The 27,698-nt window shown below is 35.8% G+C and overlaps 1 protein-coding gene across 1 annotated transcript; it reads right to left on the bottom strand.

Moving 5' to 3' along the window:
* Positions 1-265: 265 nt before the first annotated feature.
* LOC129003996 (L-threonine ammonia-lyase-like) lies at positions 266-27,479 on the bottom strand. Its single transcript, XM_054432364.1, has 10 exons — positions 27,339-27,479; positions 16,604-16,735; positions 10,160-10,230; positions 8,497-8,668; positions 7,306-7,421; positions 6,371-6,533; positions 5,602-5,757; positions 4,975-5,111; positions 3,295-3,520; positions 266-543 (listed from the first exon to the last, which is right to left on the bottom strand). Exons 1-10 carry the CDS (start codon positions 27,417-27,419, stop codon positions 352-354), a joined length of 1,446 nt encoding a protein of 481 aa, XP_054288339.1. The 5' UTR covers positions 27,420-27,479; the 3' UTR covers positions 266-351.
* Between the last annotated feature and the right edge of the window lie 219 nt (positions 27,480-27,698).

Genomic DNA, 27,698 nt, shown 5'->3' with positions numbered 1-27,698 from the left:
TAAATAAGTACCTGTTAAATTAATTTTGGACTTCTATATAATCTCTTCGTTTTATTAACTCACGTAGTACTAAACAATCAAGCAGCATAGAGACCAAATTAGTGCTTTCAGTTATTACAATCAGCACTATAGTCCTCGCCACCCTAAGTTGAGGCAGCCCAAGGCCGCACGGCGTATATCTAGTGCGGCCTTTGGCTGCCTCAACTTAGGGTGGCGAGGACTATAGGACCCTTGTGGAAAGAAATTAGGAACAATAAACTACCAGTAAAATAAAACATCACTTTTTAATAAAATCACATCAACAGACACACATTAAAACTAAACTTGTTAACTCATTGCCACCCTCTCAATTTACACATTTATTTCCTGAGGCTCTATGCTGTTGGGAGGAGATGTCTGGCCATCCAGCTCTGGTGATCCGTTTCTTGGAGTGTCTAAACTTTCTAAAAAGTCACCAAAATTGACTGATCTATACCGCTCCTTAAGCACCTTCATTAAATGTTTTGTATGCTCAAGATCACGAGATTCACATACAATTTTTACCTGTAAACATAATGTAATGTAAGGGGAGGGACTGAAATTTTGTAGGTAAGTGGAAAAGGGTGTATTTGTAAAGAATAGTTGTAGCAAGATATTTAATAATGCACAGCAATAGATTGAATACCGTACAATATATATGAATTATTAATGTAACAAAGTACACTGGTATGAGGAAAGTTGGCCAAAATATTCAAGGTTAACCTTCTTGGAGGTGTTCATGAAATTCAACTTTCAGAAGTTCAATTTTTTATAACACCAGGTTTATTATTTTTCTTCGGAAAATAAAACAAAACATAAAATATCTGGGTGGTTATAGATCTTGCCTACGAACTAGGAGGTCGCCAGTTTGAGGCTGATAAAATTAAGTAGTAAGCTATAATTTCATCCATCCAACACTCATCCTTCAGTTATCATAGCTTCAAAACATGCACTTTGTTATGTCGCCATTGTAAAAATCCAACATAATTTTTTTAATGTTTCCTTTCAAAGTAAATGTGTTGTCATTTTAGGTTTTGTATCTGCATTCTCCATGTTTAGTTTGTTGTTTGGATTTGTTAAGAGAACCAAATCTCATTTTGTGTTGTATTAAATACTTCAGATTTGTCATTTCTGAATTCCATTTTTCCGTGATATTACAAGTTAGTGAATCGCGTACAGCGACGTAGAGATAAACCTTATTCATCTAGCTTGTGGCAGCAAGGTGGTCACCCCGGCGCCTCAGTAGCAGTGGCTTTGGGGGTGCCAGAGCTGATTTACCGAATAGGCCCGGTAGGCACGTCCTTAGGGCGTGAGGCAATTAGCTTTTTCAGGGGCGCTAAAAATTTTGAAAATAAAAAAATTGGTGGTTGTATTTGCATGCAAATACAACCACTTACAGTTATGTTTACACTTCACTGAAAGAGATCCATGTTGGAAGAAGACCTCCTGGGCGTCCCAAAATGAGGTGGAAAGATGAAGTGTCCAAAGATATGAGGAAGATAAGAATCATGGAGGAAGATGCTGAAGATCGGAAGAAATGGAGGCAGTTAGTTGGCGAAGCCAAATACCACCGATCAATGGCCATGGGAGTAAGAGTAAGTAAGTAAGTATTTGCATGCGATCGCGGTAAATTTATGATAATCCCTCGCAGCCGTGTAGACATCGTAATATTTCGTCTCCCGCTATTGCAGCTAAATTCTCACCAATCTCCGCGGTCACCCGAGCTCGATCGTGCAGACATAATTATCATCTTCCATGATCGAGGCAAAATATGAACATTTCCCGCGGTCGTGAGGAGATTTTCATCGTCTTGTGCGATCGCGATAAAATTCTGATCATCCCTCGCGGCCTTGCAGACATCATTATATTGTTCCCTGAGGTCGTGTGGACATAGTAATCCCCTCCCGCGATTGTGTCAAAATGGCAATCATCTCCCACGTTTTGTGGAGATAATCATCGTCTTACGCAAATGAGGCAAAATTCTGCCCTTTTCCCGCGATTGTGTGGACACTATCATCGTCTCGCATGATCGCGATAAAATTCTGATCACCCCTCGTGGCCATGGAGACATCATTATATCATCCCTATATCATCCCCCGCGGTCGTTTGGACATAGTAATCGCCTATCACGATTGTGGAAAAATGGTCATCTTCTCCCGCGGACAATTGGAGATCATCGTCTTCTGCGAATGAGGCAAAATTATGATCTTTTCTCGCGGTCATGTGGACATTATCATCGTCTTGCACGATCGCGGCATAATTCATATCATCCCTCACGGTCGTGTATTATTGTATCTCCCGCGGTCCTGTAGACATCACAGTCGTGAAGACATCGTAATCGTCTCCCAAGATTGCGGTAAAATGTTAATCATGTTGCGGAGTCGTGTGGAGATCATCATCAATGTCTTCTGTAATCGTGTCAATTTTCTGATCATCCCTCGCGGCTCTGTAGATATCAATCATCATCGTCTTCTGCGACCGCGGAAAGTCCTGATCATCTCTCACGCTGCCCACAAGCTTGAGGGATCAAACACCAAGTAAGAAAATCAAACTCAAGCCGAGATTATATGATTGCAAAGTTTTGGCTATTGCAAAACGTGTCTGCGATCAATAACAATACTTTTTTCTGTGGAAGACGATGATCGTGTTTCTGGGATCATGGGGGGTGGTCAAGGTTTGGCTGCTGGCCGATTTGGTGAATGATTAAATATTTTTGTTACCGTAGGAGGTATTTATGATTTTGCTGCGTTCATGGAAGACGATGATAATGACTATACGACCGCAGGAGATAGTCTCGATTTTGTTGCAATCGGGAAGAACCATATTGATGATTGATGCCACATGACCGACAGAGATAATCTCAATTTTGTCTCAATTGCAGAGGACACTGATGGTCATATTCAGAATTTACCGGGATCGTGGAGGACGATGACGATGTATTAGACAGATGCACAACATTGCCACGAGCATAGCTCATTGTGTGTTTGATGGGGCCTGACAACATCCTGCCCCAGGCGCCAACAAACCATACGAAGGCCCTGTGTGGCAGCTAACTTCTGAATCCTTAAAAATCGTTTCAAATCAATTCATTTAACCCCTCACATTAGCTTTAAAATATGTATCTTGCCGTGTTGGTATCTCAATTTTATCTGATGAAGTTTACCTAAAATTACTTTAAGTAGGTAGCTAATTAGGTTAGTGACGGTATCACTTTGCTAACCAGTAATTTATAAAGGTCAGTAGACCAGCATTCTATGTAGCTTCACCGAATCTCACCTTGACACTGAACACATCGTAAGTAATCCAGGCTCGCTCGTGCAGGATATCTTTAATGGACACTCCAGTGTCAGCTAGCAGTCGACACAACTCTGCAATGCCTCCTGGCCGATCACTGGCCACCACGGAGAACTTGAGTAGACGGCCGTCTGCTGTCAGACCACGGTCCAGACACCGGCCCAGGATAGTGGTGTCTATGTTGCCTCCACATAGGATCAGCACCACTCTGTGGGAACAGTCACACACACATATGTCACACTTGAATAGTAAAAATAAAATTGAATTTTTGTAGTAAATTAAATTATAACACTGTTGGTAGAATACCAGCAGGAAGGCCAATGCTGGGATTAAAATTGCATGATTTTTACTCAAGTTATCAGTTAACAGACATTTATAAATTCCTATCCATTACAATTCATGTATTTATCTTACTAATATTATAAATCTGAAAGTTTGTGAGTTTGTGTGTGTTTGTGTGTGTGTTGCTCAATCATGCATAAACTACTGGACGGATTGGGCTGAACTTTGGCATGATGATAGCTCATATTCCCGATTAACATTAAAGCGTATTTTTATCTCAAAAATCCTTTTGGGCTCCGCCCCAGAGGCTATGTAGTTCCCCATGTTAACCTTATGAGTATTCATATTTGAAGGGAATTAAAGAATTTAGTCAGCTGTTTCAACTTTACAAGTTGGTTCTATAATATGTAATAGTATTAAAAAGTTATAAGGTTTCCCAACAGGTTGCAGCACTATTATTATTTAGTTTTTGCCTATATGACAACAGCTAATTTGAACTAAGCAGCAACAAAAAGCTGTCATACACAATGAGAACTGTCAAAGTAAGATTGTTTACAGTTAGGTTTGAGTTTTTAATTTAATGAATAATTTGTGATATTGTGTGAATGTTTGATAAATTTTTTTTATTGTTTAGGTGCAGTGGTAGAACATTATGGCAACGGTAGATGTGTTATACTATATCAAACCGTATGAACCAAATTTTATCAAACTGTGTCCTCCCCCCATTGAAAACGCAAAGCTTGAGTATAACTGCAATAAGCATTTTATACTTATATACCAACCCCGTACGAAGGACGGGTGCTCTGCTAGTATATATATATATATATGAGTTTGGTCGGATGGTGTTTTTGGCTTCTGGGGACCCCAAAACAAAAATGTAAATGGGTCCCAGGTTCTAGATCTTGCCACGAGATCTTACGATATTAGTTATTCTTATCCTCTAAAAGGGAAATTTGCTAATAATGTGGTTCTTAACACTAACTGTAAAAAGTTACACAACCACCACTGAATATAGAAACCAAACTCATATAACACTTACATTTTTTAATTCAATTATGTGTGATAGAATACAATAATAATAACCTTCAAAATATACAAATAATGTACATACAAATTTAAATAGAAAAAAACATGAACAAAACTGTTTTATTTTATTCTACAATAGAGAGCAAATTAGAATTTACTTCCAAAATCTCAACCACAAAATCTTAAAAATTTACGAAACATTAGTCCTCAGTGTTTATCAATCAGTGGGACATCAATCTAACCCATCAAAATCCCTCAGTTTTGGTTTATGATTGGCATCAAAGTGATATTGGCCATCAATAATTATCTCAATTACTACTGAGGTTGATTCAGTTTGAAATTATCAGCATTTACCTCTTCCCGTGAAACTCTGAGAGATGCCCTGCCAAGATGGCCGCCAGTCCCACAGCCCCCGCTCCTTCTACCACACACTTCTCCATCTCTACCAGTCGCAGAATGGCTATGGCGATCCAGTCCTCTTTGACCACCACCTACAAGAAAATGTCAAGGTTCATAAAGGATCTGAGATTTGATAAGGGATGGGTTCCACTTGACAACCAAATTTTTGACCATGTTGGTAAAAAATAACCCAACATTGAAAATATATTGCGGTTAAGGCTTAGCCGATTCTGATAACCTTACAATAACACCAACCGATACATAATTTAATGTCCTTAAAAACATGATAAAATATTTTTTATTTACAATGGGTCACATAGGAGCTATAAGCAAAACACGGGAAGAGTACAAACATACGGTATTTTTACTGCCGATACTTAAGGACAAGCCAGAATCTATCGCAAACTCAAACGACTCTTACTTATGATCATTAAGGTACTAAAACACTTTCCGGCTTTGGACAAATTTTTGGGGAGCACAGCCTTTTTTTTCTAATTGGCTGGGCTATTATAATTCAATCAGTGATGGCTGACTAAAACAAAGCCAAAAATATATCAATAACATGAAAAATATCAAGATCACCATTTTGTCGATAAGAGGCCTTGCTGTGTGGTAGGCATTGTATCCAACCAGAGGTACCGCCAGACCATCAGCTAGAGTAGAGTGGATCTTGACTGGGGTAGGCTGGCCACATTGCATAGCTCTTGAAAAACTTGGACACCTGTCAGACTCTACACCCTGTAAACATTCAACATTTGGTGGTACTCTAGCTTGTAAATGAACTATCATGAAAATTTACTTAAAAGACAATTTTTTTACTAGGAACTTTAGAAGAAGGTGTACCTGCAAGTATATGAGGAAGAGAGTAAATGGCAGATTGTAGAGAAAAATTGCTGTAGAAAGATATGAGAAGATGGAGTACACTATATTCAACTTTAACTTGTGGCCAAAGATTATTTGATTTATTTCTGTAGCTTCATGCTTTTTATAGATTGGCATTTTGACTTTAGGGTAGTCAACATTTATGTAGTAGTATTACAAAAGTCAAAGGTTAAAGCGTTTTGTGGGTCCTAATCTTTTCAGGACGGCTAGTGTTTGAAATAGGCCTATGGCTTCTGAATGGTATGGTAAATTTAAAATGGAAAATTGTCAACACCCAGATCTTGGAAGATCCAAAACGGAAGATCATGATTTTATATTGTGTTTTAGAGTTGTATGAGGTAGTTAAGTGAGCTATTTTTCTTTTACAAGCATGACTTAAAGTTTTCTAAAGTACTAACTTTGGTAGTAAAAAACAAAACAAAACATTGTACAAACATCAAAAAAAGAAAGTTAATTGTGTTGAACTTACAATAATTTTAACATTAGGATGAAGACTTTTGACAGCCAATGCCACACCAGCTATCAGTCCTCCCCCTCCCACAGGTACTACTACAGCATCAATGTCCGACACTTGCTCTACAATCTCCAGCCCAAGTGTACCCTGGCCTGCGATGATATGTGGATGATCATATCTGAAATCATCACCATCATCACTTATCATGACAATGCCATTTTGAAGTGTCAGCCAATAAGTTTTATATTAAAATACTAATTCACCTTTTAGTTAGAAACAGAAAATTTCTAAACATCAGGGACTTTACGAGGGCACAAATTATGGTCCTGTTGATTTTATCATTCACTTTACGTTTACATATTTTACGCCAGACTACAATATTTTTATGAACTTCCCACGCAAGGATTTAGTCCAGAAAACAGCTGTTTGCCGCCAGCTTCTTAATCAAACAGGGTTTCATTACGTACTACGGTACTGTAATGAGTTTTACCGGATACCAACCAGCTGATTGTACAGTATTTGGCGTTGAGTGGTGATAAACAAAAACATAACCTCTCTTAGAGATTATGACTAGTGATTGTTAGTCCTTTAGTTGGTAGCAATTCTAGTAATATATAAGGATTTGAACATATTTTTAGTAGTATGGCTTAAATTATCGTATGTCACTTGTCCAAAATGTGTTTACCGGACTCGTATGGTTATCCCGTACTCGACTTCGTCTCACACGGAAACGACCACACTCGTCCAGTAAACACTTATTTTCAGGACTAGTAACGTAGTATACTATTGCAACATTGTATTCATAAACAAGGGTTTGTTGTGATCATCAGAGGAAACAGCAACAGAAAAGGTACGCTGTTGTAACAAAAATTGTAAATACAAAAATAACACATAATGTGACTTTTGTTTGTAATTGTCATTGGTTTCTTATATAATTAATTGCAAGTTACCCATTGATGTAAGTGAGTCCCAATTCCCTTCCCTTGACCATAGCAAGGTGTTTGGCCTCCTTCATGTCATTTCCAGCTACTATCACTGTAGCCCCATACTTCTTGCAAGCTTGGATCTAAGCAACACAACACAACACATATTATTGTTACCTACTCGATAATTTAAATAAACTACCTGACATACTGTATATTACAATGACTCATCTGACTTAAAAATCGTCTAAACAAATAATAATTTAAGGAAACATAGATACAACACTGGATTTTCTTTGATAAATAACTGCATGCAGCTCTATAGTGATAGAACACTTATTGTTGCGAGAAATTTCTATCTTTTTACAATGCTAATGCTCCATAAAACAAAAACAATCAATCCAAATATAGTAGTTTTCATCAATATGAGAAAAAGTAGCTCTTTTTGGTAGGAAAATGCGTTTTACAATTAAGTACCAAACAAACACTAGTTCTCCTTGTGATTAAGAACTATTTTCATCATACTGTAGAAAATAACCATCTAATCGTGACAAATTTAGACCACATATTTGTGGTTATACAAAGTCATCATCAATGATTACATTGTTTTCTAATGTGCCATAAACAAAATTTGTAGTTAGTGAATCAAAAAAATTACCATATGTTTTTTCTGTTCCCTATTTGAAGCCACCCAAAAACGATGATTTTGCGGACGATTTAGAGAGATAAAAATGGCTGTTTTCGGGAGAGTAATGATGAAAACTTAATTTTCAAGAGCTCATATTAAATGTACAGAATGGAGTCAACTACAATAGAATACAATAAAACTTTATTTAGACTAAAACAATAATTATATTTTTAACATAAGAATATATTTAATAGAGGGAATTATCATCAGTGGATCAAATTTCAAGAAGTTGGAAAAATATTATCAATTTATATAAAGGTCTGTTGAAGAGGTAATGATTTTAAATGGTTTTTTTATAAATAAAATAAACTATATTTTAGGTAAGCTATTAATAGTTAATGCCATTAAAGGATGGGATTTTCTTATAAATCGATAAATCGTGTCTATTGGTATTGGTAGGCAGATTTCCTTTTTTGGTTGAATAATTATGACAAGAGTTTAGTTTTGGTAGGTACTTGTCATGAAGACGCAATAATTAACATTAAGAATTTAAAGGTAACTTAAATACATTATAGTGTGTAGAAAGTTACTTTCATGATGGGAGCTACGACAGGCATGACCACAGTGACAGGCACACCCAGTCTCTGACCGTGGTAACACAGAGCCTGCGCGTGGTTACCCAGAGACGCAGATATAACTCCTCGCTGCTTCTGCGTGTCAGAGAGCATCATCAGAGCATAGCAGGCCCCTCGCTCCTTGAAACTGGACATAGTACCAACACAGACTTATGTTTTGGGGTATATTGTGGAAAATATGATTTTAGACTGCAGTACGCTCTGTGATTGGCTCATTCAACTATGTCCTTCAAATGAAGAAATAGGTTACAGCTACAGCATAAACTAACTAACACAAGAAGGCTTCTCATCCCATTGTAAATTTTGAAGCTCGTTTTTCCTTTTTCGTGAACTAGTTCATGTTGGTTACAGTGGTCGACAAAATTTTGTTTCTATTATTCTAGGGTAAATTTAATGATTTGTGCTTTACTGTTCGGTTAAATAATTAGGGGATGAGTTATTGTTTATAATTAGATTGGAATGTTTTATTTGGTTAAACAAGGTTTAATATGACTAAAATAACAAGAAACAAATTGTAAACAAAATATGACCTCTACAGTGCACTGGACAGAACTAACAATAGTTTTGTCTTCAGCTGACCCATAAGGATAACAAATTAAAATTTACTAAGGGGGTATGTTTTATCTATGGTTATAGCTGGTTTATGTAAATGGAATGTCTACTCAGTATCCAAAAGTCATTGTTATGTTGGGGCATTCAAGTGGTATAGGGATAAAATTAAAATATGAAGGTTGCTGATTTGATCTAGACCAGGATCGATTCTGGACCCAGATTCCATTTCTCATAAGGCTATCAATTAATGAGAGAATGCAAAAAGATATGTTATACTACGGAGAAGTAAGGTACAGAGGAAACATTCAATAATACACTAAGTGGTGAACAGCACTATTCACTGGTGTCTAGGGAAAAGTCCAACACCTACATTCTTGTCATCATGTACTACAACCCTAACCGTGGAGGGAGGAAGACCCTGAGCTCTGTGACATAGGAATTTCCCCACAGTGCTTGCCGCTTGGGCTCTTCCTTGCTCGTCACAAGTATTTTCCGGCACAACATACTATAGCTGAAAGTGCAAATCACAACATCATAAATGTGGGTAGTCGCCTAAACAACTTTCCTCTGTACCTTACTTCTCTGTGGTCAGACAGGAATCAAACCAGTGTTTGGACTATTGCCTTACCAAAAGTTTAGATAATGGAATTGGTAATAAAGAACCACAAAACCCCTTGTGAATGTCTTTCAAAATCCTTTTATACTTTATCAAGTTTAAATATTATTCTCAAGGAAATTGTATTAATAATTTTTTTATTTAAAATGTTTACCGGTATTTTAATTATTTGCAATTGCTTAGTTTAAAGACAAAAGTTTTCATGGCGATTATGAAGGACTTTACCTCTTCATTTTGTTTACAATATTTTTGACAGAAAGAGAGAAAGGCCACATTATCTAATAAATATGTGTTTTTTAATAATCCCATTGCAACCTCATTATTATAAAAGAAAAAAAATGTCAAATATTAAACCATATACTGTACAACAATCTTGGGCATTAAAAAATTTGTTTTAAATCTTTCCCACGGACTCAAATGTAAATCAGAACACCAAAGACTCATACTCACCTACCAGTTGTTTGCATGAAATCCTTTTTAAGAAAAATTTCCATTCCAGTAATATCAGACATGTGTGATCTCTGAAATATAAATACAAATTTATGAAGATTTATGAAGATGATTTTCAATGGCTTTCACACCCTTAGCACTTAAAAATCTAATTACCGCGTGCACTTCACAGTCGGCGGCAGTCTCAATTGGCGACACCATTTTGAATGCTCAAAACCGGATGTAAACACGGCCGATTTTTCTCGAATTTCCGGCTAGGTCTTACCAATAGATGCCAATACACAGCGCAAATTTCGAAAATGCCAATCAAAGTGCTGGAACGAAGAAATTTAAAAACGGTACTTACTTAAAAAACATGCCTCGTATTATCCAAATAATTTCTCGATTTTAGTCTCACAGTCCTGTTTTTAGATTGGGAGTTTCCAATAAGTTCCTGAGAGTATGGTGAATTACGCAAATAAGGGAAATGAACCTTTCATTGAATGGTTCCTCTAATGAACCTTTCATTTACGGCAACAAAGAGTAAAAATTTAACTGTCTCGGCCAGCTTTTTCTTGCTTAAATGTAAGCCACCACAATGAAAACATTTAATGTTCATTTGTATAAAGGTTGGATGTATCACCACGGTGGTACTGCCACTCTGTATTCGTCAAATGTTCCATTGGGAGGTTTGATGCAAGCGGTCACGTTCTTAGTTCCCTCCAGCCCCTCACAGTTCTTTGTCTTACTGGCGGCATTAAATTTAAAATTTTAATACAATACAAAAGTTATCTAAACAACAGAAAACACTATAAAGGAATTTTGATACACATTGTAAATTACACGATAATATGGTAAAGTAACGGATAACTACTACCCGCCTGTGAATAATCACTTTTAAACATTCACTTCTGTAATGAAAGTAAAATCTCAGATTAATTACAAACAGAATAATGGGTTTTATTTATCTTAAAAATGAACTATGAACAAGGAATTGCATTAATGGAATATAAACAAAGCTGAGTATTTACTAATAACATATGACAATAAACATATTAAACAATTAAATCATGTGAGGTAAGTTTAGTTGTATTTATCATTGACTATTGATTTTATTCACTACAACTTCATCACACCAAACTATAACCAAAACTAATTCAGTAAAATACAATGTAAGGTAAATTAATTCAACTATTACAAACAATTTGCTGTCTAGTATTGCTTGGAAACTTTTTATTTATGAATCAGACTTAGTTAACTGATGTAAAAAAATATATACATTCCGGCTTTGCTCTGAAAGTAATAAGTCCGGCTCACTTGGCTAAGGCGTTGCTCTAACGAGTCCAACACTGAGAGCTTCTTATATGCGCAGGTTCGAATCCCGTACATGTTCAATACATTATATTAAGCTTACTTATATGTTGCTTAGCGAGTGGGATCAAAGTTACCAGCCTTAGAGTTTAGTGGGGGTTGCCTACAACACTTGTTTTGCTTCTTCTCACACTTTGTATAAAAGAGGAGGACACATTTTTTTAAAATATACAACGATACCAATCGACAATGCTAAGAAAGATAACTAATGCACCTTGGTATGTCACCAATAGAAAGCTACATCAAGACCTTAAGACCCCTACTAAACAGTTAAGGTCAAAATCATGACCTTAAGTGAAAGATATATTTTCGAAATTAGAATGTCATCAAAATCATATAGCGTTGAACTTACTAAACAACACGGATCAATTCTGGACCTGCCCTTCAGATTTTTCTGAAGTGGTTTATCGAAGAATTTATTGTTGACAGTGCTTAGCAGCTATTTTTAATGTTCAAAAGTTACTTTGTTGTATTGCATGGCATTTACTTATTGTTCAACATATTTGTAGAACAGATTATAAAATTAAAAAAACATATTTTTTATTGATTGGTTTATGCTGTCACCTCCCAAAGGTGCTTTATGGCTCAATTTAGAGCGAGGAACTGGGCTTGAAGAGGGTGCTTGATGAAACCAAGAATGGAGGGTGACATATCCTATAGTAAAAATTATATTTTACTAAAATATACTATAGGTAGTGCAGCTAAAAATAATAAATAGTTGTAATTCTCATTTTTACTAGTAGTACGCTTATTCTGCGCGTAATGGGATGAGTGAACATGAGCGCAATAATGAAAGAGTCCACCCACACCTAGCCTACTTACCGCTGTCACTGGTGAACACAATAATGTTATTTGTACGGGCAAATCAACCCATGAGTCGGGGCAAATAACGGTGAGTCAGTGGCTCAGTCGGTACCGTCACGCGGAAACGGGCCCAAGGCAGCGATGTCGTGGGTTCGGATCCTGGTCACTGCCACTAAATTTTATCAGTACAGTTCACCTTTGTCCTGTACCGGCTCACCACTTGCTTTGCTGTAAACGATTCACGCACGGGCGCTTAGTCTATGTGGACGGGCAAATGCAAGGTTACAAGAGGCTGCCAACCTCTTAAAAAAACCAAATCTCAGTCAACAACAATCCTAACTTCTCGTCCATTAATTAACCAAAGTCATTGGTAATATACGTAATGTATTTCCTGTTTCCCTCTCTTCTCATAGCATTTTATTATTGCAGATACATTAATCTAACTCTCACAAAGGGTTCCCACATTCCGGACTCCTCGCCTCGACTACTCCCTTCAACACTTCCTACGTCGTGGACCTGTTTCCCTCCCTTCCCATAGCATTTTTAGAATTGCAGATACTGTACATTATTCTAATTATCACAACAGTGGGGGTTTCTACACTCCGGAATGCTCGCCTCAACTACTTCCTACACCACTTCCTACGCCGTAGACCTGTTTCCCTCCCTTCCTATAGCATTTTAGAGTTTCAAATAGATTAATTTAACTTTCACAAAGGGTTCCCACACTCCGGACTGTTCACCTTGACTATATCCTTCACCACTTCCTACGTCGTGGACCTGTTTCCCTCCCGTCCTATACCATTTTAAAATTTCAAATAGATTAATTTAACTTTCACAAAGGGTTTCCACACTCCGGACTGCTCACCTTGACTACATCCTTCACCGCTTCCTACGTCGTGGACCTGTTTCCCTCCCTTCCCATAGCATTTTAGAATTGCAGTTACATTAATCTAACTGTCACAAAGGGTTTTTACACTCCAGAATGCTCGCCTTGACTACTTCCATTACCACTTCCTACGTCCTGGACCTGTTTCCCTCCCTTCCCATAGCATTTTAGAATTGCAGTTACACTAATCAACCTGTCACAAAGGGTTTCTACAATCCAGAATGCTCGCCTCGACTACTGCCATTACCACTTCCTACGTCGTGGACCTGTTTACCTCCCTTCCTATAGCATTTTAGTATTGCAGGTATATTAATCTAACTGTCGCAAAGGGTTTCTACACTCCGGACTGCTCGCCTCGTCTACTTCCATTACCACTTCCTACGTCGTGGACCTGTTTCCCTCCCTTCCTATAGCATTTTAGAATTGTAGTTACATTAATCTTACTGTCACAAAGGGTTTCTACACTCCAGAATGCTCACCTCGACTACTTCCATTACCACTTCCTACGTCATGGACCTGTTTCCCTTCCTTCCCATAGCATTTTAGAATTGCAGTTACACTAATCTAACTGTCACAACGGGTTTCTACACTCCAGAATGCTCACCTCGACTACTTCCATTACCACTTCCTACGTCGTGGACCTGTTTCCTTCCCTTCTTATATCATATTAGTATTGAAGGTATATTAATCTAACTGCCACAAAGGGTTTCACACCCTTTGTGAATGGTCGGATTTATGTCGACGCTAACATGACAGTGCTCGCCTTGACTACTTCCTTTACCGCTTCCTACGTCGTGGACCTGTTTCCCTCCCTTCCTATAGCATTTTATAATGGCAGATACATTAATCTAACTGCCACAAAGGGTTCCCACACTCCGGACTGCTCGCCTTGACTACTTCTTTCACCACTTCCTAAGTGTCGTGGACCTGTTTCCCTCCCTTCCCATAGCATTTTTAGAATTGCAGATACATTATTCTAATTGTCACAAAGGCTTCCCACACTGGACTGCTCACATTGAGTACTTCCTTCACCACTTCCTACGTCGTGGACCTGTTTCTCTCCCTTCCCATAGCATTTTTAGAATTGCAGATACATTATTCTAACTGTCATAAAGGCCCCCCACACTCCGCAGCGCTCGCATTGACTACTTCCTTTACTATTTCCTTCACTACTTCCTACATCGTAGACCTGTTTCCCTATCTTTCCATAGCATTTAAGTATTACAGATACGTTAATTTAACAGTCATAAAGGGTTTCCGTACTCCTTTCTTTTCACTGCTCACCTTTCCGCTTCCTTTACCACTCTCTACGTCGGGGACCTGTTCCCCCCCCCCCCTTCGCATAGCATCTATAAGTATAAAAGAGGATGTTTGTATATATATATATATATATATATTTGTTTGTTTGGCAGTGATAAACTCAGACACCGCTGAACCGATTGCCACGAAACTTGGTACATACGTGTAGAATTTCATGGAATAGGTTTATATACACCATCAATTTCGTGATCCGTCCAATAGGCTCCGCCCCAGTGGCTCTGGAGTTTCCCATGTTAACCTTATGAGAAATGGAATTAATGAATCTTAACAGCTGTTTCAATTAAACAAGTTGGTTCTGTTCTATGATGTTCAATAGCATTAAAGTTACAAGGATTACCAACAGGGTGCAGCACTATTATTTCTTTTACATTTATGACAACAGCTAATTTGCAACCAAAAGGTGAGTGAGCGTAGCGAACGAGCTAACCTGAAGGCAAGTGAGCGTAGCGAACGAGCTAACCTGAAGGCAAGTGAGCGCAGCGAACGAGCTCCAACCTAAAGGTGAGTGAGCGTAGCGAGCGAGCTCCAACCTAAATGTGAGTGAGCGTAGCGAACGAACTTCAACCAGGACGTGATTGAGACATGCGAACGAGATCATCTTGAAAATTAAGAAGTTAAACGGGGCAAAGCCCGCGGGTTACAGCTAGTTTTAGTATAAAAATATACCAACAACTTTGAATATTTAATATTCAATACCAACATTAAATTGAATAATGTAAAAAACTGCTTTGTTCTAAATACATACATACCTATATACTTTTAATTTAAAGGTGAATTTTAATACTGAACACAAACGGTATATAACTGCCGACTAATATTGTTAAGTTCAATTTATTATTCTAAAAGTTGTGAAATTTAATTAGCTTAAATAACATTATTCTGAAAGCTGTGAAATTATAATGATATATATTCATTGACGCCAAACTGTTTACTCCATGAATGAAAGAGCTTAGGCCCCTATTACACGAGGTAGCCTGGCGACGTCGCCAGCGACCAAACTGGCTGCTCAGCTTGTCATGGGGCATTGATTCTTATGGATGTTATTACACGAGGGTAGCCAGCGACGCAGCCACACTTTGGCGACCGACTGGCTACCGAGCCCCGTCGCCACTGTGGTAGCCACTGGCTACCCATATTGGCGACGCTGCGTTGTAGCATATGGAGCTTATTACACTAGGTCGCCAGTATCACGTCGCCACTCGGTTAGTTCATATCACGGGGGTACTTGCACACTGTTGTGTTGTGTTCTGTTGTGTTGTGAGTGTGTTCGAATTGTTCACTTCAGTTGATAAAATGTCTATATCATCCTTTATGACTCGAAGAAACTGGATTGTGACATACGAAAATAATTGAAAAATTTTTTATTGTCCGCACAGAGCTCATCAAAAAGGTTGTAATATAACCCTTTTGATTCTCTTGCACTAAGCATTGGATGAACGTACATTTTTATCTTCCTTTGCCTCCTTTTCTTCAGAAGTAACAGAAGGAGAAGATACTTATAATCACTCATTATTCACTGTAAACACCACTCATAACAAGTACAAGTGCAAGACAAGCACTCACAACAACGGTGCCACGGCGGTAAAATTCTGGCTACTCAACTGGCTACTCAACTGGTTATAGGTTTGGTGGCCAGTGCGTCGCCAGCTACTGCCGCTGGCGACGTCGCCAGGCTACCTCGTGTAATAGGGGCCTTAGAGTAAAAGTCGTTCTCTCTGTCTTAAGTAGACAACAAAATTGTTGGTCGCAAAACGTAAACAAATAAAAAGAAGAAGAAGGTAGCTCCTAATGTTATTCTTATGGGACAAATTTAAAAATGTTTTTTAAGTATTTTATAATTACTACTGAGCGGAATCGTCTAGAATTTTAATGGTGTCTTTGCACTGGTGTCATAACTATTTGTGCAAAATTTGAACACCATAAGTGCAACGGTTCTTGAGTTTTAGGTGCGAACACACTCACACACGGACAAGCGGACAACTTTTCTCCGACTCCGCTATACACGATACATAGATTCGTTCACTTCGTTCACTCATCTATTACAATGTAAATATTTTAAGAAATTTTAAGTATGTAACCCTTACCAGACAAGGTGTGTTGACAACGCCATTCTTCATTTTGAACGCAGCAGACGTGACGTCAGCAAATGTGATGGCTTGGGGACGGTCGGCTCGACAGTTAGGGTCCACCACCGATCCTCGTCTGTCTTGTTGGCTCTGTTAAAAAAAACACGTTGTAAGGTGTAACTAAAATCCTTGGATATTCGTAAATGTTTATATATGCTTAAGTTTTCCTGTTAACTGCAGTGTCTAAAGGATGCATATCTTTTGACATGAGAAGATGTTCAACTGTGACAATTACTCCTCCGAAACTACTGAACCGATTGACATGTTTTTGGTGTCATTGGAAAGAGCGTAACGTGAAGTTGTGCAGGAAACTTTCTTTTCAGGGAAATAATTAGAGAGTGAGGCCTGGGGGCCCTTTAAAGTTTCGTATTTCTCCATAAGATTAACATGGGAAACAAACATTGTTATTAAACTACAGCTGTTGTCAGAAATGCTGTTCTGCTATTTAATTGAATTTGTTTACAAGGAGAATTGTTTTTTGGTGCCATGTGGTCAATGAATTATACTTTTGCATATATTTTAAATGCTATACACTATATAAAATGATAGTAGGCCTACTGTAATACATTAAGAGATCTTAATTTAAATAATAAATAAGCAGGATTGAGCTTTTGCCTACATGTTTCCTGGTAAGTGTGTTGTAACTGTTTCTCATAGTATTATAGTATCTTGCAGTAAAACCGATTTTTTCTTTTCTGCATTCTCACCCCGTAGCGAAGCACGGGCAGAGCAACTAGTATTCAATAAATTTACAAAAATATGCTTTGTCTGCAGGTTTGTTGTGACAGGGGTGGAATCTGAATATCTATAATCCTCAAAATTTTAATTACTTGACGTCTTAACACATACCTGGAGGTTAATTAATAGTAACGTCCATGATATTATAGTATGAAATATCAGAAATATCAACAAACAAAAAACACATCTTCATCCATTTTAATTTCATGTTTTAGCGTATTTCCCATATAGGGAATAAGCTTTTACAGTAGTACTCATGGTAAGACCTGGACCCGGGACCTATTTACTTCTTCGTTTTGAGGTCCCTAGAGGCCAAAAACACCATCCGTTCAAGTTCATATGTATGTATATATGTGTGTCCGTTAGCACGACAACTCGTGCAAAAATGATCCGATTTTGATGAAATTTGGTACAAACGTGTAAACCTACATTTATTCTAACGAGTTTGCGAACTAACATGATCGGACTATGGGAATGGGGGTTTATGGGGGGTTTTATGGGGTAAAAATAGGTTTATCAAATTTTTGACCCTAAAACAGAAAATTTCACAACTTCTTTCAAACCATTTTGTAGAGCTTAAAAAAGAAATAATTTAGTATATTGAAGCGTTATTATGCGCCTAATGGTTACAAAGAAAACTCAAAAAAGTTGTAATTGAGTGAAAATTTAAAAACGTACGTTTTCAGGAAAAGCACTTTGCAATTTTTGTTTCCCTTTTTTCAAAACTTTTATTATTTTTTTTATTTCATTAACATTTGAAGTTTCATAAATTGTCCATGGTAACGCAATATCTTTGGCAGTTTTTTTTTAAAGAGCATCTTTACACAAAATCCTGTCACGACCATAACGGACTTTAAAATGAATATTAAAAATAGTTAATATTATTTTTATAACTATGTTTTGCTAAAAATTAATTTACTTTTATGGCCATTATACAATAAAAAGGTCACTAAGCTTTTGGTATATTTGGTCTTTCTAGAAAAAAAAAACTCAAAAAAATTTAAAAAAGCCAATAAAATCTTTTTAAGTTTGTATAACTCCGAAAAAACTTACCTGAGACCCGAAAAATCGTTATGTTTGTATAGAGGTGTGCTTCTTTTGTGTAGAAAACATTGAAATATGATGATATTTTAATTTTTGAAATTTTTATGATAGAAATCATAAACGTGATGGTCAGGGACAAGCGGTACGGTCGTGAATTGTCTGGAATAATCTACATCTTTCTAAACAATCCTTCAATTATACTGTTAGTTATAATAAAAATATGTGTTTCAATTGAACTAAACTGTTCAATTTACAATGATATTTAAGTTATTGTCACGACCAACCACAGTATAATCCATAAGGCTGGATTGGTCGTGAAAAAACCCGCGATGGTCGTGAAACTTTGGTCGTGAAATTATGTGATATTTGGCTCTGTTCTGGCAGTAGCCCTGCACCTCATGTTCGAGGATACAAAGCGGACTTCTAGGTTAATCTACCTATTGAAATATCTTATAAACAAAAATTAACACCATGTTTACTTCATCGAATGACTAACTACGGTCATAGACACACCAAAATTACAAAAAACAAAATCTTTCCCTTTATTAATCTTGTAATTCCTCCTTTCAACTCGAAACGACTGGCACTACAATCCTGACATACACCCCAAACTAGTCTCTAAAACCAACTGACTCCATCGACGCCAGGCTTGCCACTGTCGTGCTCCAGAGTTGAAAATTTTTCCCAAATGGTCGTGACGCCAAATCGAGGGACAGACTTATTTTGTCATGGTAGTCAGTTTGCAATGACAATAAAATTATAATATGCTCCTTTTTTGTAAGTTTAATAACTATTGATGACATAAAAATATGGCTTTATATATTTCGGCATGAATAATTAGTCTAAAAACAGCGTGAAAGTTGGAAAATGTACCCTAGGGACACGTCATGGTCGTGATTTTGAGACTTTAAAAATACGAAAAAAATACCTAGAACCTATTTAAAACCAAATAAATGTGTGTAACATGTTGCCCCAGTCCCAAAAAATATTAAAACACATAATAATAAACTACAAATCCAGTACTGTATATACGAAGTAAAAGGCCAGAGGGGACATGAAAACGTATGTTTTTAAATTTTCACTCAATTTTAAAATTCCCATGTTATTCTTATGGAGAATAAGTGAACTTTTGTACCTTAGTTTGCTTGTTTATGAACATTTTTTGACCAAATTTGGAAAATACATCCATTTCTTACTAAACTACAGTTCCTATTAACATTTTACATTTTAAAAAACACTCTTTTACCCTCCCTGTTGCAGCAAACCTAAGTACTCGTTAAACTAATTCTATTTAAATAGGGAATAAATGAGATATTTTATCGCTAAGTCTGCAGGTTTGCTGCGGTGGGGGTATTTAATATATATTTTTGAACACTTAACCTCTAATCTAGTTGAAACCTAATTGTCATATGTTCCTTGAGTTGAAAAAACCAATAATCTTATCACATGTAAGCTACCAAATAAACAATTCCTGTTTCAAAACAAACATGTAAATTTTGTGTGTACTATCTAATAATGAAGTGATTTTAAATTTAATAATGTGATTGTTCAATAGTGTCAAAATGCTTCTATATTCTTGTCTTGGCCTTCTCACCCTGCAGATAGGTGTGGCTGTGCTTGCAGCTTTATTCATCATTTTAGCAGCTTTGATAACCATATCCAACTTCTTTGACATCCATACTGGAGGTGGCTTTCCAGTAAACTACATTGTAATTGGAATTTTTATTGCTCTACTTCTTATCGCCGGAGTAGTGATGTTTCTAGCAGCTTATGATGAAAACAGAGGCAATTGTCTTTACGCTATTGTTTTAATTGTAATTATTTTATTATACTTCATAATTGCTTCAGTACTTTCTTTCCTGAACACTCCTTTGTTAACGAATCAAGTTTGTGTCTACGACAATCATTGCCCAGAATCTCTGTGGTTGTCAAGTTTGAACTATCGGATAAATTATCACGCTGGGTATAGTGGTGAAGATGAGTCCTCAGCCATATATGATTATAGAGATCCTGCAGACATACCTACCACAAGTACCACAGAGATTCCAGAATCGAGAAATAGGGTCCATAACTATCAAGGGAGATACAGTCACCGTAAACCTACTTACATAAGTGGAGAATCATTAAACACCAGACACAAAAAGTCAACAGCAAACGATTTAGTTGATGACATTCCAGACATGTTCAAAAGAAGTATATCTGCCATAGTAAATTACATTGCTGAAGACCCTTTGGATAGAAAGTGGAAAGAATTCCAACAGGTGTATAAAAGAACAATTGATGACGATTACCCTGAAGGAGAAAACGCTGAAATTCAGGAACCGGAAGATGCGGACGTTCCACCAAGCCTCGATATGGGGTATAATTTCTTTGTAGCTGTGATACTATTTGTTGTAAATGTGATATTTTTTATTTTTACTATCATCGTGCTGATAAGCTACAGGAAACTGTTGATATATATCAAGCTTTATTCGGAAAACCCAGCGAGCAAACATTATCTTATGACGTAGATAGTTTAACTGAAATTTACTATCCATTAATTCTTTAAGTTACTAAAGTCTTTTTATGTTTAAATTATTTCTTTATTAAAAGTGTTAATATTGCGAAATTTACAGTTCATCAATGTCCATTTCTTTTTCAAGTTTGTGGGTTGAAAACATGTTTTTAGAATTGAAGGTACGGTAAATAAGTTAGTTATACATCATTAATGTTTTTTGACAACTCATAACAAGTTTGTTATTGTATCTCTTACTTATTCATGTTATTTCCCCCTGAATGATTCTAAAATGTTTGTACCTTTAAAATTGGTCATTCAATATAACTAATAGGCTAGATACCAGTTGTTATTGTGGGCAAACAATAACACCTCTTCATAGTAACATAGGTAATCTCACTACAATAAAACCACCATATTTCAAATCTGAAGGGGTTATCATAATTGTTTGAGTTATTGAGTTTTTCAAGTAAGCGAGATTGGTGTTATGAAGGTGTTATAACAAAAATCGAGATACCGACGTATTGGATTTAAAAAATTATGTTACGTCACGTCCCTTATAAATCAAACTCAAGCTATTTATGCATACTAAAGGGTAACTATAGAAGCAAAATAAAACTACTTATTTTGCAAGTTAACAACAAAAATAGGCTACTGTAGGTACTGTATATTCATTCTATAAATACTAAAAAACCACAATACAATGAAAATTAATGAAGAGTTGCCGATCCGTTTAAAATACTGTGAATAAATATTAAACAAGAATTATTTGTGAATAAGCAGTGCGGTATTTATTGTACTTTTTAGCGTAATCAAGATTAAAAGTAAGTCCAATGTTTTGCAAGCATATTGTATAGACAAAGTTAAAAATTAATTAGATTCCATAGGCTACTCTAAATCCTACAATACAATTATACTACAAAGAGAAAATTTAAAAAATAAAATGATGAAAATAATCTCAATACCGGTAACTGCACAAACAAACAAATGAAGGGAGATTTTCATATCTAGACTAGACAGGAATCAAAACACAGCCAACTTTCACCGTATGGCAAAACTTCAAGTTTGAGGTACATTGTGCGAACTTCTTCTTATAAAAGTAAACTTGGAGTTATTAGAGGCTCGATAACAGGAAAATTTGAGTTAGAGAGGTATTACCTTTAACTATTAATACAACTAGACATTCCATTTTCCATCCCCATGTTAAAGTTGTCACCAGTTTTTCAATCAAAATTGTCGTAGTTGATGTGAGCCTCCGATAGATTGTGCTGATCCAAATCACTCATTTTTGTCGAATACACAGACTTTTTAACAAAGTCAAACTAATGGAATGACTTATGGTCAGCTATAAGCAACTGTTATGGTCCATCAACTTGGTCAGCAACAATATACGAGGTAGAAAATTGAAGGCAATTATTCCGTATGTCTACACTGAGAAAATGTTATTTGTAGCAGTTTTTTTCACGATGAATCTAAAAATGCAATCATCTTTTGTCGGATAGATTCCTAAGTAATTTTAGACCTAAACACATTCTGTGGCTAGCTCACATACATAACTATGTTCTTTGATAATAACAAATTGGCGACAACTGTTCCATATAGATGGGATGTCTACTTCAGTATCCAATAGTCAATGGTCAATAGCCAATTGATCAAAAACTGTTAAAAATTGACTTTGGGGTTGAATATTTAACACCTCCTTAAAGAGGTACTTTTAACATCAAGGAGATTATACAAAATTTGATATCAAGGAATTCAAGGTATCAAGGTAAATGTCTGAATGTAAATCATCTTGTTCATATTGGCTAATATAATCAGAGTAGTTAAAATTTACAACTAAAATAAAGAACAGCTTGTACCTTCTTTCAGTTGAATTAGATTAGAATTACCGTACGGTAATTGAAAATGTTCAAATTGATATCTGGAAATTAATTAAACCCTACTTTCTAACAAGAAACAATTATTTGAAGAAACTGCGTATTGTTATCTGAACATGAATCATTATCTCAGAAACAAATGATGAATTTTGTTCCTAAAGTTCATGATCCTGACCTTTAGCTTTCATAAAAAAATTTGAAAAAAAAACAAGATAATACATGCTAACACTTTTAAATGTGACCATCAAATCAATCAAATCAAATCATTCATTATTCACTATACATAAAATAACATGTATTGAATAGAGTCAAATAGGCTATAAATACATATAACTACATATTACAAAGTGCTTAAAGTATATTACCAAGATTTACTGTAGGGGGAAAAAATTGATTGTTCCTTAAAAAGTGATTAATATTTAAAAAGTGAAGCATTTCTAAATGAATATTAAAACAAAAATATAAGTTAAGTTAACGTTGATTACGTTGATAAAGTATATTACAGTACTAAGATTTACTGTAGGGAAAAAAATTTTTAGTTCTTTAAAAAGTAATTAATCTTTAAAAAGTGAAGCATTTCTAACTGAATATTTAAACAAAAATATAAGTCAACGTTGATTCAATCACAATAACATGAGCTGTTAATAAAAAAAAAAATTAAATCCATTTTCTTGGCTTGGATGAAAATAAAAGATAAAAATAAATGTATTACTAATCATGGTGAAAATTTAAATTGTTTCCCTAATTTTGCTATGGAATTCAAATTATGTAACTACTAATTTTTATTTTTTAGAAATTCTTCTATGGAATAAAATGGAAATTTGATTAAAAAGTCTTTTAGTATTCTTTTAAATTTATTCAAACTAGTGTACCTGTTGCTCGAATTCGAGCAATTGCAAAGCATTAATGGCGTTATTTTAAAATAATTTCTGATGACTTTATAAGAGTCAACTCAAAGATTATGGAAATACCCAAGATGTACACAACAGTTAGATATAATTAAAATTTTTTGTAAATATCTTATCTTTTTTCAAAAGCTGACCTTGTTTTTTGTGTTTTCTACAAATGCTTCCCACTCATAGCCGCATTAGGTTGTCTATAGTAACGATTAAGCTATAAATATAAAAAAACCATTATTTCTATTTCTTCTACTGTACTTGGTTGTGTTCTATGACTTTCCTGTTTCTATTGTTTTCAAATCGGTTCATTCAATTAATGCTCAAGAAATGTAGCACAGTGTTAATTCAGTTTTATTTTTAGTATATCAAATTGTCCATAATTTCTGGCTTTTTTCCATTGTAATTTTAAAAATGACACCAACCAAGTATCGTCTACTACAGATGCAATACGCCAAAGAATATCGTCTACGTGCAATCTCCAAGAAGTGGAAAGGCAGAAACCAACCCATACAATAGATATAAGTTAACTCCAAAAGAAATAATTTTAAGAGTTACTGTGATATTAGGATTTTTCACTGATTTGGTAAAAGAACATTATATTGCAAAACATAGCACGATTCAGAAGAAAATCGATTTTAAAATCAGCAAACCCCATTGCAAATACTTCATTTAGACAAATTTAGTAAATCACAATTTAAATATTAACAGCTGTTTCATTAAAAAGAAGTGTAAATGTATGCATATGGTCGTAATGTAAACAAATCTGAAGAGGCAAATTTAAAGGCGTCTGGGGCAGAGCCCCAAAGGAATTTACCTCGTTCCTCTTTTGATGGCTCATCTACAGACTAAGACCTTTCTTTAGAGACCCCTACCAAGGTTCTACGCCCAGCCGTTCTCTGAAATTAGCTGTGACAAAAACCTGTTTTTCCTCCATAAGAATAACATGGGATGGGAATTTAAAGGCCACTGGGGCAGAGCCCCAAGGGAATTTACCACGTTTCTCTTTTGATGGCTCATCTACAGACCAAGACCTTTCTTTAGACACCTCTACCGAGTTTCTACGCCCAGCCGTTCTCTCAATTTAGCTATGACAAAGAAAAACAGTTTCAAATTAATATATAGACTAGTGTACCTGTTGCTCGAATTCGAGCAATTGCGAAGCATTACAGGCGTTATTTTAAAACGAATAACGGTCATAATTTCCGATGACTTTATAAAAGTCGACTCAAAGATTATGGAAATACTCACGATGTACACAACAGTTAAATATAATCAAAATTGTTTGTAAATATCTTATCTTTTTTCAAAAGCTGATCTTGTTTTTTAGAGTTTTCTACAAATGTTTCCTACTCGTAGCCGCATTGGGTTCTCTATAATAACGATTATAAATTAAGAAAAAAAACATTATTTCTATTTCTTCTAATTCAGTTTTATTTTTAGTAGGCCTATATCAAATTGTCCAGGATTTCTCGCTTTTTTCCATTGTAATAATTACACCAACCCAAGTATCATCTACAGATACAATACGCCAAAGAATATCATCTACGTGCAACATGCCTACGTACAATCTCCAATAAGTGGTAAAAAAGGCAGAAACCAACCCATACAATAGACATAAGTTAACTCCATAAGAAATAATTTTAAGAGTTACGGTGATATTGGGATTTTCCAATGATTTGGAATGCACATTATAACATTACAACATTATATTGCAACACATGACACGATGCAGAAGAAAATCAATTTGAAAATTTGAAAAAACCTTTGCAAATACTTCATTTTGGCTAATTCAGTAAATCACAATTTAAATATTAACAGCTGTTTCATTAAAAAGTAGTGTAAAATTATACATATGGTCATAATGTAAACAAATCTGCTGAGGGGACTTTAAAGGCCTCTGGGACAGAGCCCCAAGGGAATTTCCCTCGCTTCTCTTTTGATGGCTCATCTACAGACCAAGACCTTTCTTTAGAGACCCCTACCAAGTTTCTACGCCCAGCCGTTCTCTGAAATTAGCTGTGACAAAAACCCGTTTTCCCCCCATAAGAATAACATGGGATGGGAATTTAAAGGCCACTGGGGCAGAGCCCCAAGGGAATTTAACACGTTTCTCTTTTGATGGCTAATCTACAGACCAAGCCCTTTCTTTAGACACCTCTACCGAGTTTCTACGCCTAGCCGTTCACTCAAATTAGCTGTGACAAAGAAAAACAGTTTCAAATTAATATATAGATTGTCTTCTATCTTCATATGAGCCGGCAGGTGTTGCAAAAAATTTAGACCAGAACAATAAGTTTTCTTTTTGAAAAATTCCAATCTATGTTGTGGTAAGTTAATTTTAAACCTAGTGTTATAGTCACCAGTATTGCTAGAAGTGGATGACAATTGAATTTTTTTGCATAGACGGATGTTTCATAAATATAGAGTCACCATCATGGAGCTTTATCTCCGTACCAGTACTGGCAGTATTACAGACACCGTTTTAACAATAATGGTTTTCAACCATATAAAATCTTTAAAAGGATTGTTAGTCCTTGGAGGTTGCAAGTTGTTGGAGTCCTTGGAGGCTAGGGGCCATCTTGAAAAATTTCAAACAGCGGCTAGAGAGCTATTTATTTATTGTCCAAAAATATTTTTTTCAAACACCAGAGTGATTATAATTTAAATATTTAGTATACTGTGGTATTAGAAATACGCTTTGTAGTTTTGAATTGTTCTCCAAGTCCATGGAAGCTAACGGCCATCTATGATTTGCCAGCAATAAGAGCAATGTTAATTTCGTTAATTTCAAACAGCCGCTGTAAAGTTCTTTACCATCTCAAAATATTTTTCAAACACCAGTGTGATTTTTATGTAAATATCTAGTGTACTATGGGATTAGAAATTTTCTTTGTTTTAAAAATTTGTAGTTTTTTAAATTGTTTGACTAGTTAGAACATCTAGGCTCCAAGTACTTACAAAGGTTATTTTTAGTCGGAAAAACCAACCTTGTAACAAAATGTTATGTCCTTCAGCAACTTTATTAATCAAATCAAATCAAATATGTTTATTCATAAAGTAGGGTTTTGTACACTGAATGGCATCAAATAATCTATTTTAAATTAATAATTTACATATCTTAGACAACTACCTATCAGGGCCAAGTATTTTTTTGTTTGATTGTCTAAGGAATCTTGTGATATGATTAACCAGTATATTTATGTTAACATATGTTTATATTTAACCAGTATGTTGAATGTTAATCAACATCTGCATGAGTATCCACCATCGATCTCTATTGATCGATGGTATCCACTCAGAAGTAGTGCGAGTTATTGGTGATTTAAAAATGGTCCCAGCTGTCTTTGATCATTGGGCTTTAATAAAATGGCCTTGGCTAATGAAACAGCTGTTCTTAGTCAGTAGTACAAACCTACATAGGGCACCTCATTCCATTATACCATTTGAATCACATCTTTCAGTTGAGGCATCCATATACAAAAGCCCAAAGTACCCATGAACTTTTGAGAAAACTACAAGTCACACCCCCCTGAACCATATATTTAAAAGGAGGACGGGATCATATTCCAGGTTCCGACCTGAAAACTAAAAGTGATAAATAAGGGATTAATAACATAAGGACTTATGTTAGGTCTACCTACCTCATTCTTCTGATTGTCCTGAACAGTGACGTCTTCAGGTAGACTGGTGTTTTCTGCAGCTTCACTGACTCCCGGAGACATGGCTATGTAGGTCTCGGCTCTGAGCTGTCCTAACAGTTCTGACAACAGAGAGAACCACCTCAAAACTAGCAACACAAAGCTTTGCCACATCTGCCCCAGTATCACGGGTCATGACCTTCTTTATCACCTTCTCCATCACTACGCTGCAAGCACAAATAACTAAATTTTTGCATTGGTTTTGAAATATTTTGAGTTCTGAAATTTCCCTGTCACCACAAGTTGTTTTCAATGTTTTCATTTTGACATTTGACATTTTTAGACAGATTGGTATTTGATGAC

The sequence above is a fragment of the Macrosteles quadrilineatus genome, unplaced genomic scaffold (assembly GCF_028750875.1).
Source record: "Macrosteles quadrilineatus isolate MER2022 unplaced genomic scaffold, UCM_ALF_1.0 Scaffold_9__3_contigs__length_116548681, whole genome shotgun sequence".
In the NCBI taxonomy this organism is placed as follows: Eukaryota; Metazoa; Arthropoda; class Insecta; order Hemiptera; family Cicadellidae; genus Macrosteles; species Macrosteles quadrilineatus.
The sequence above is the reverse complement of the archived record's forward strand: the minus strand, read 5'-3'. Positions and strand labels throughout refer to the sequence as shown.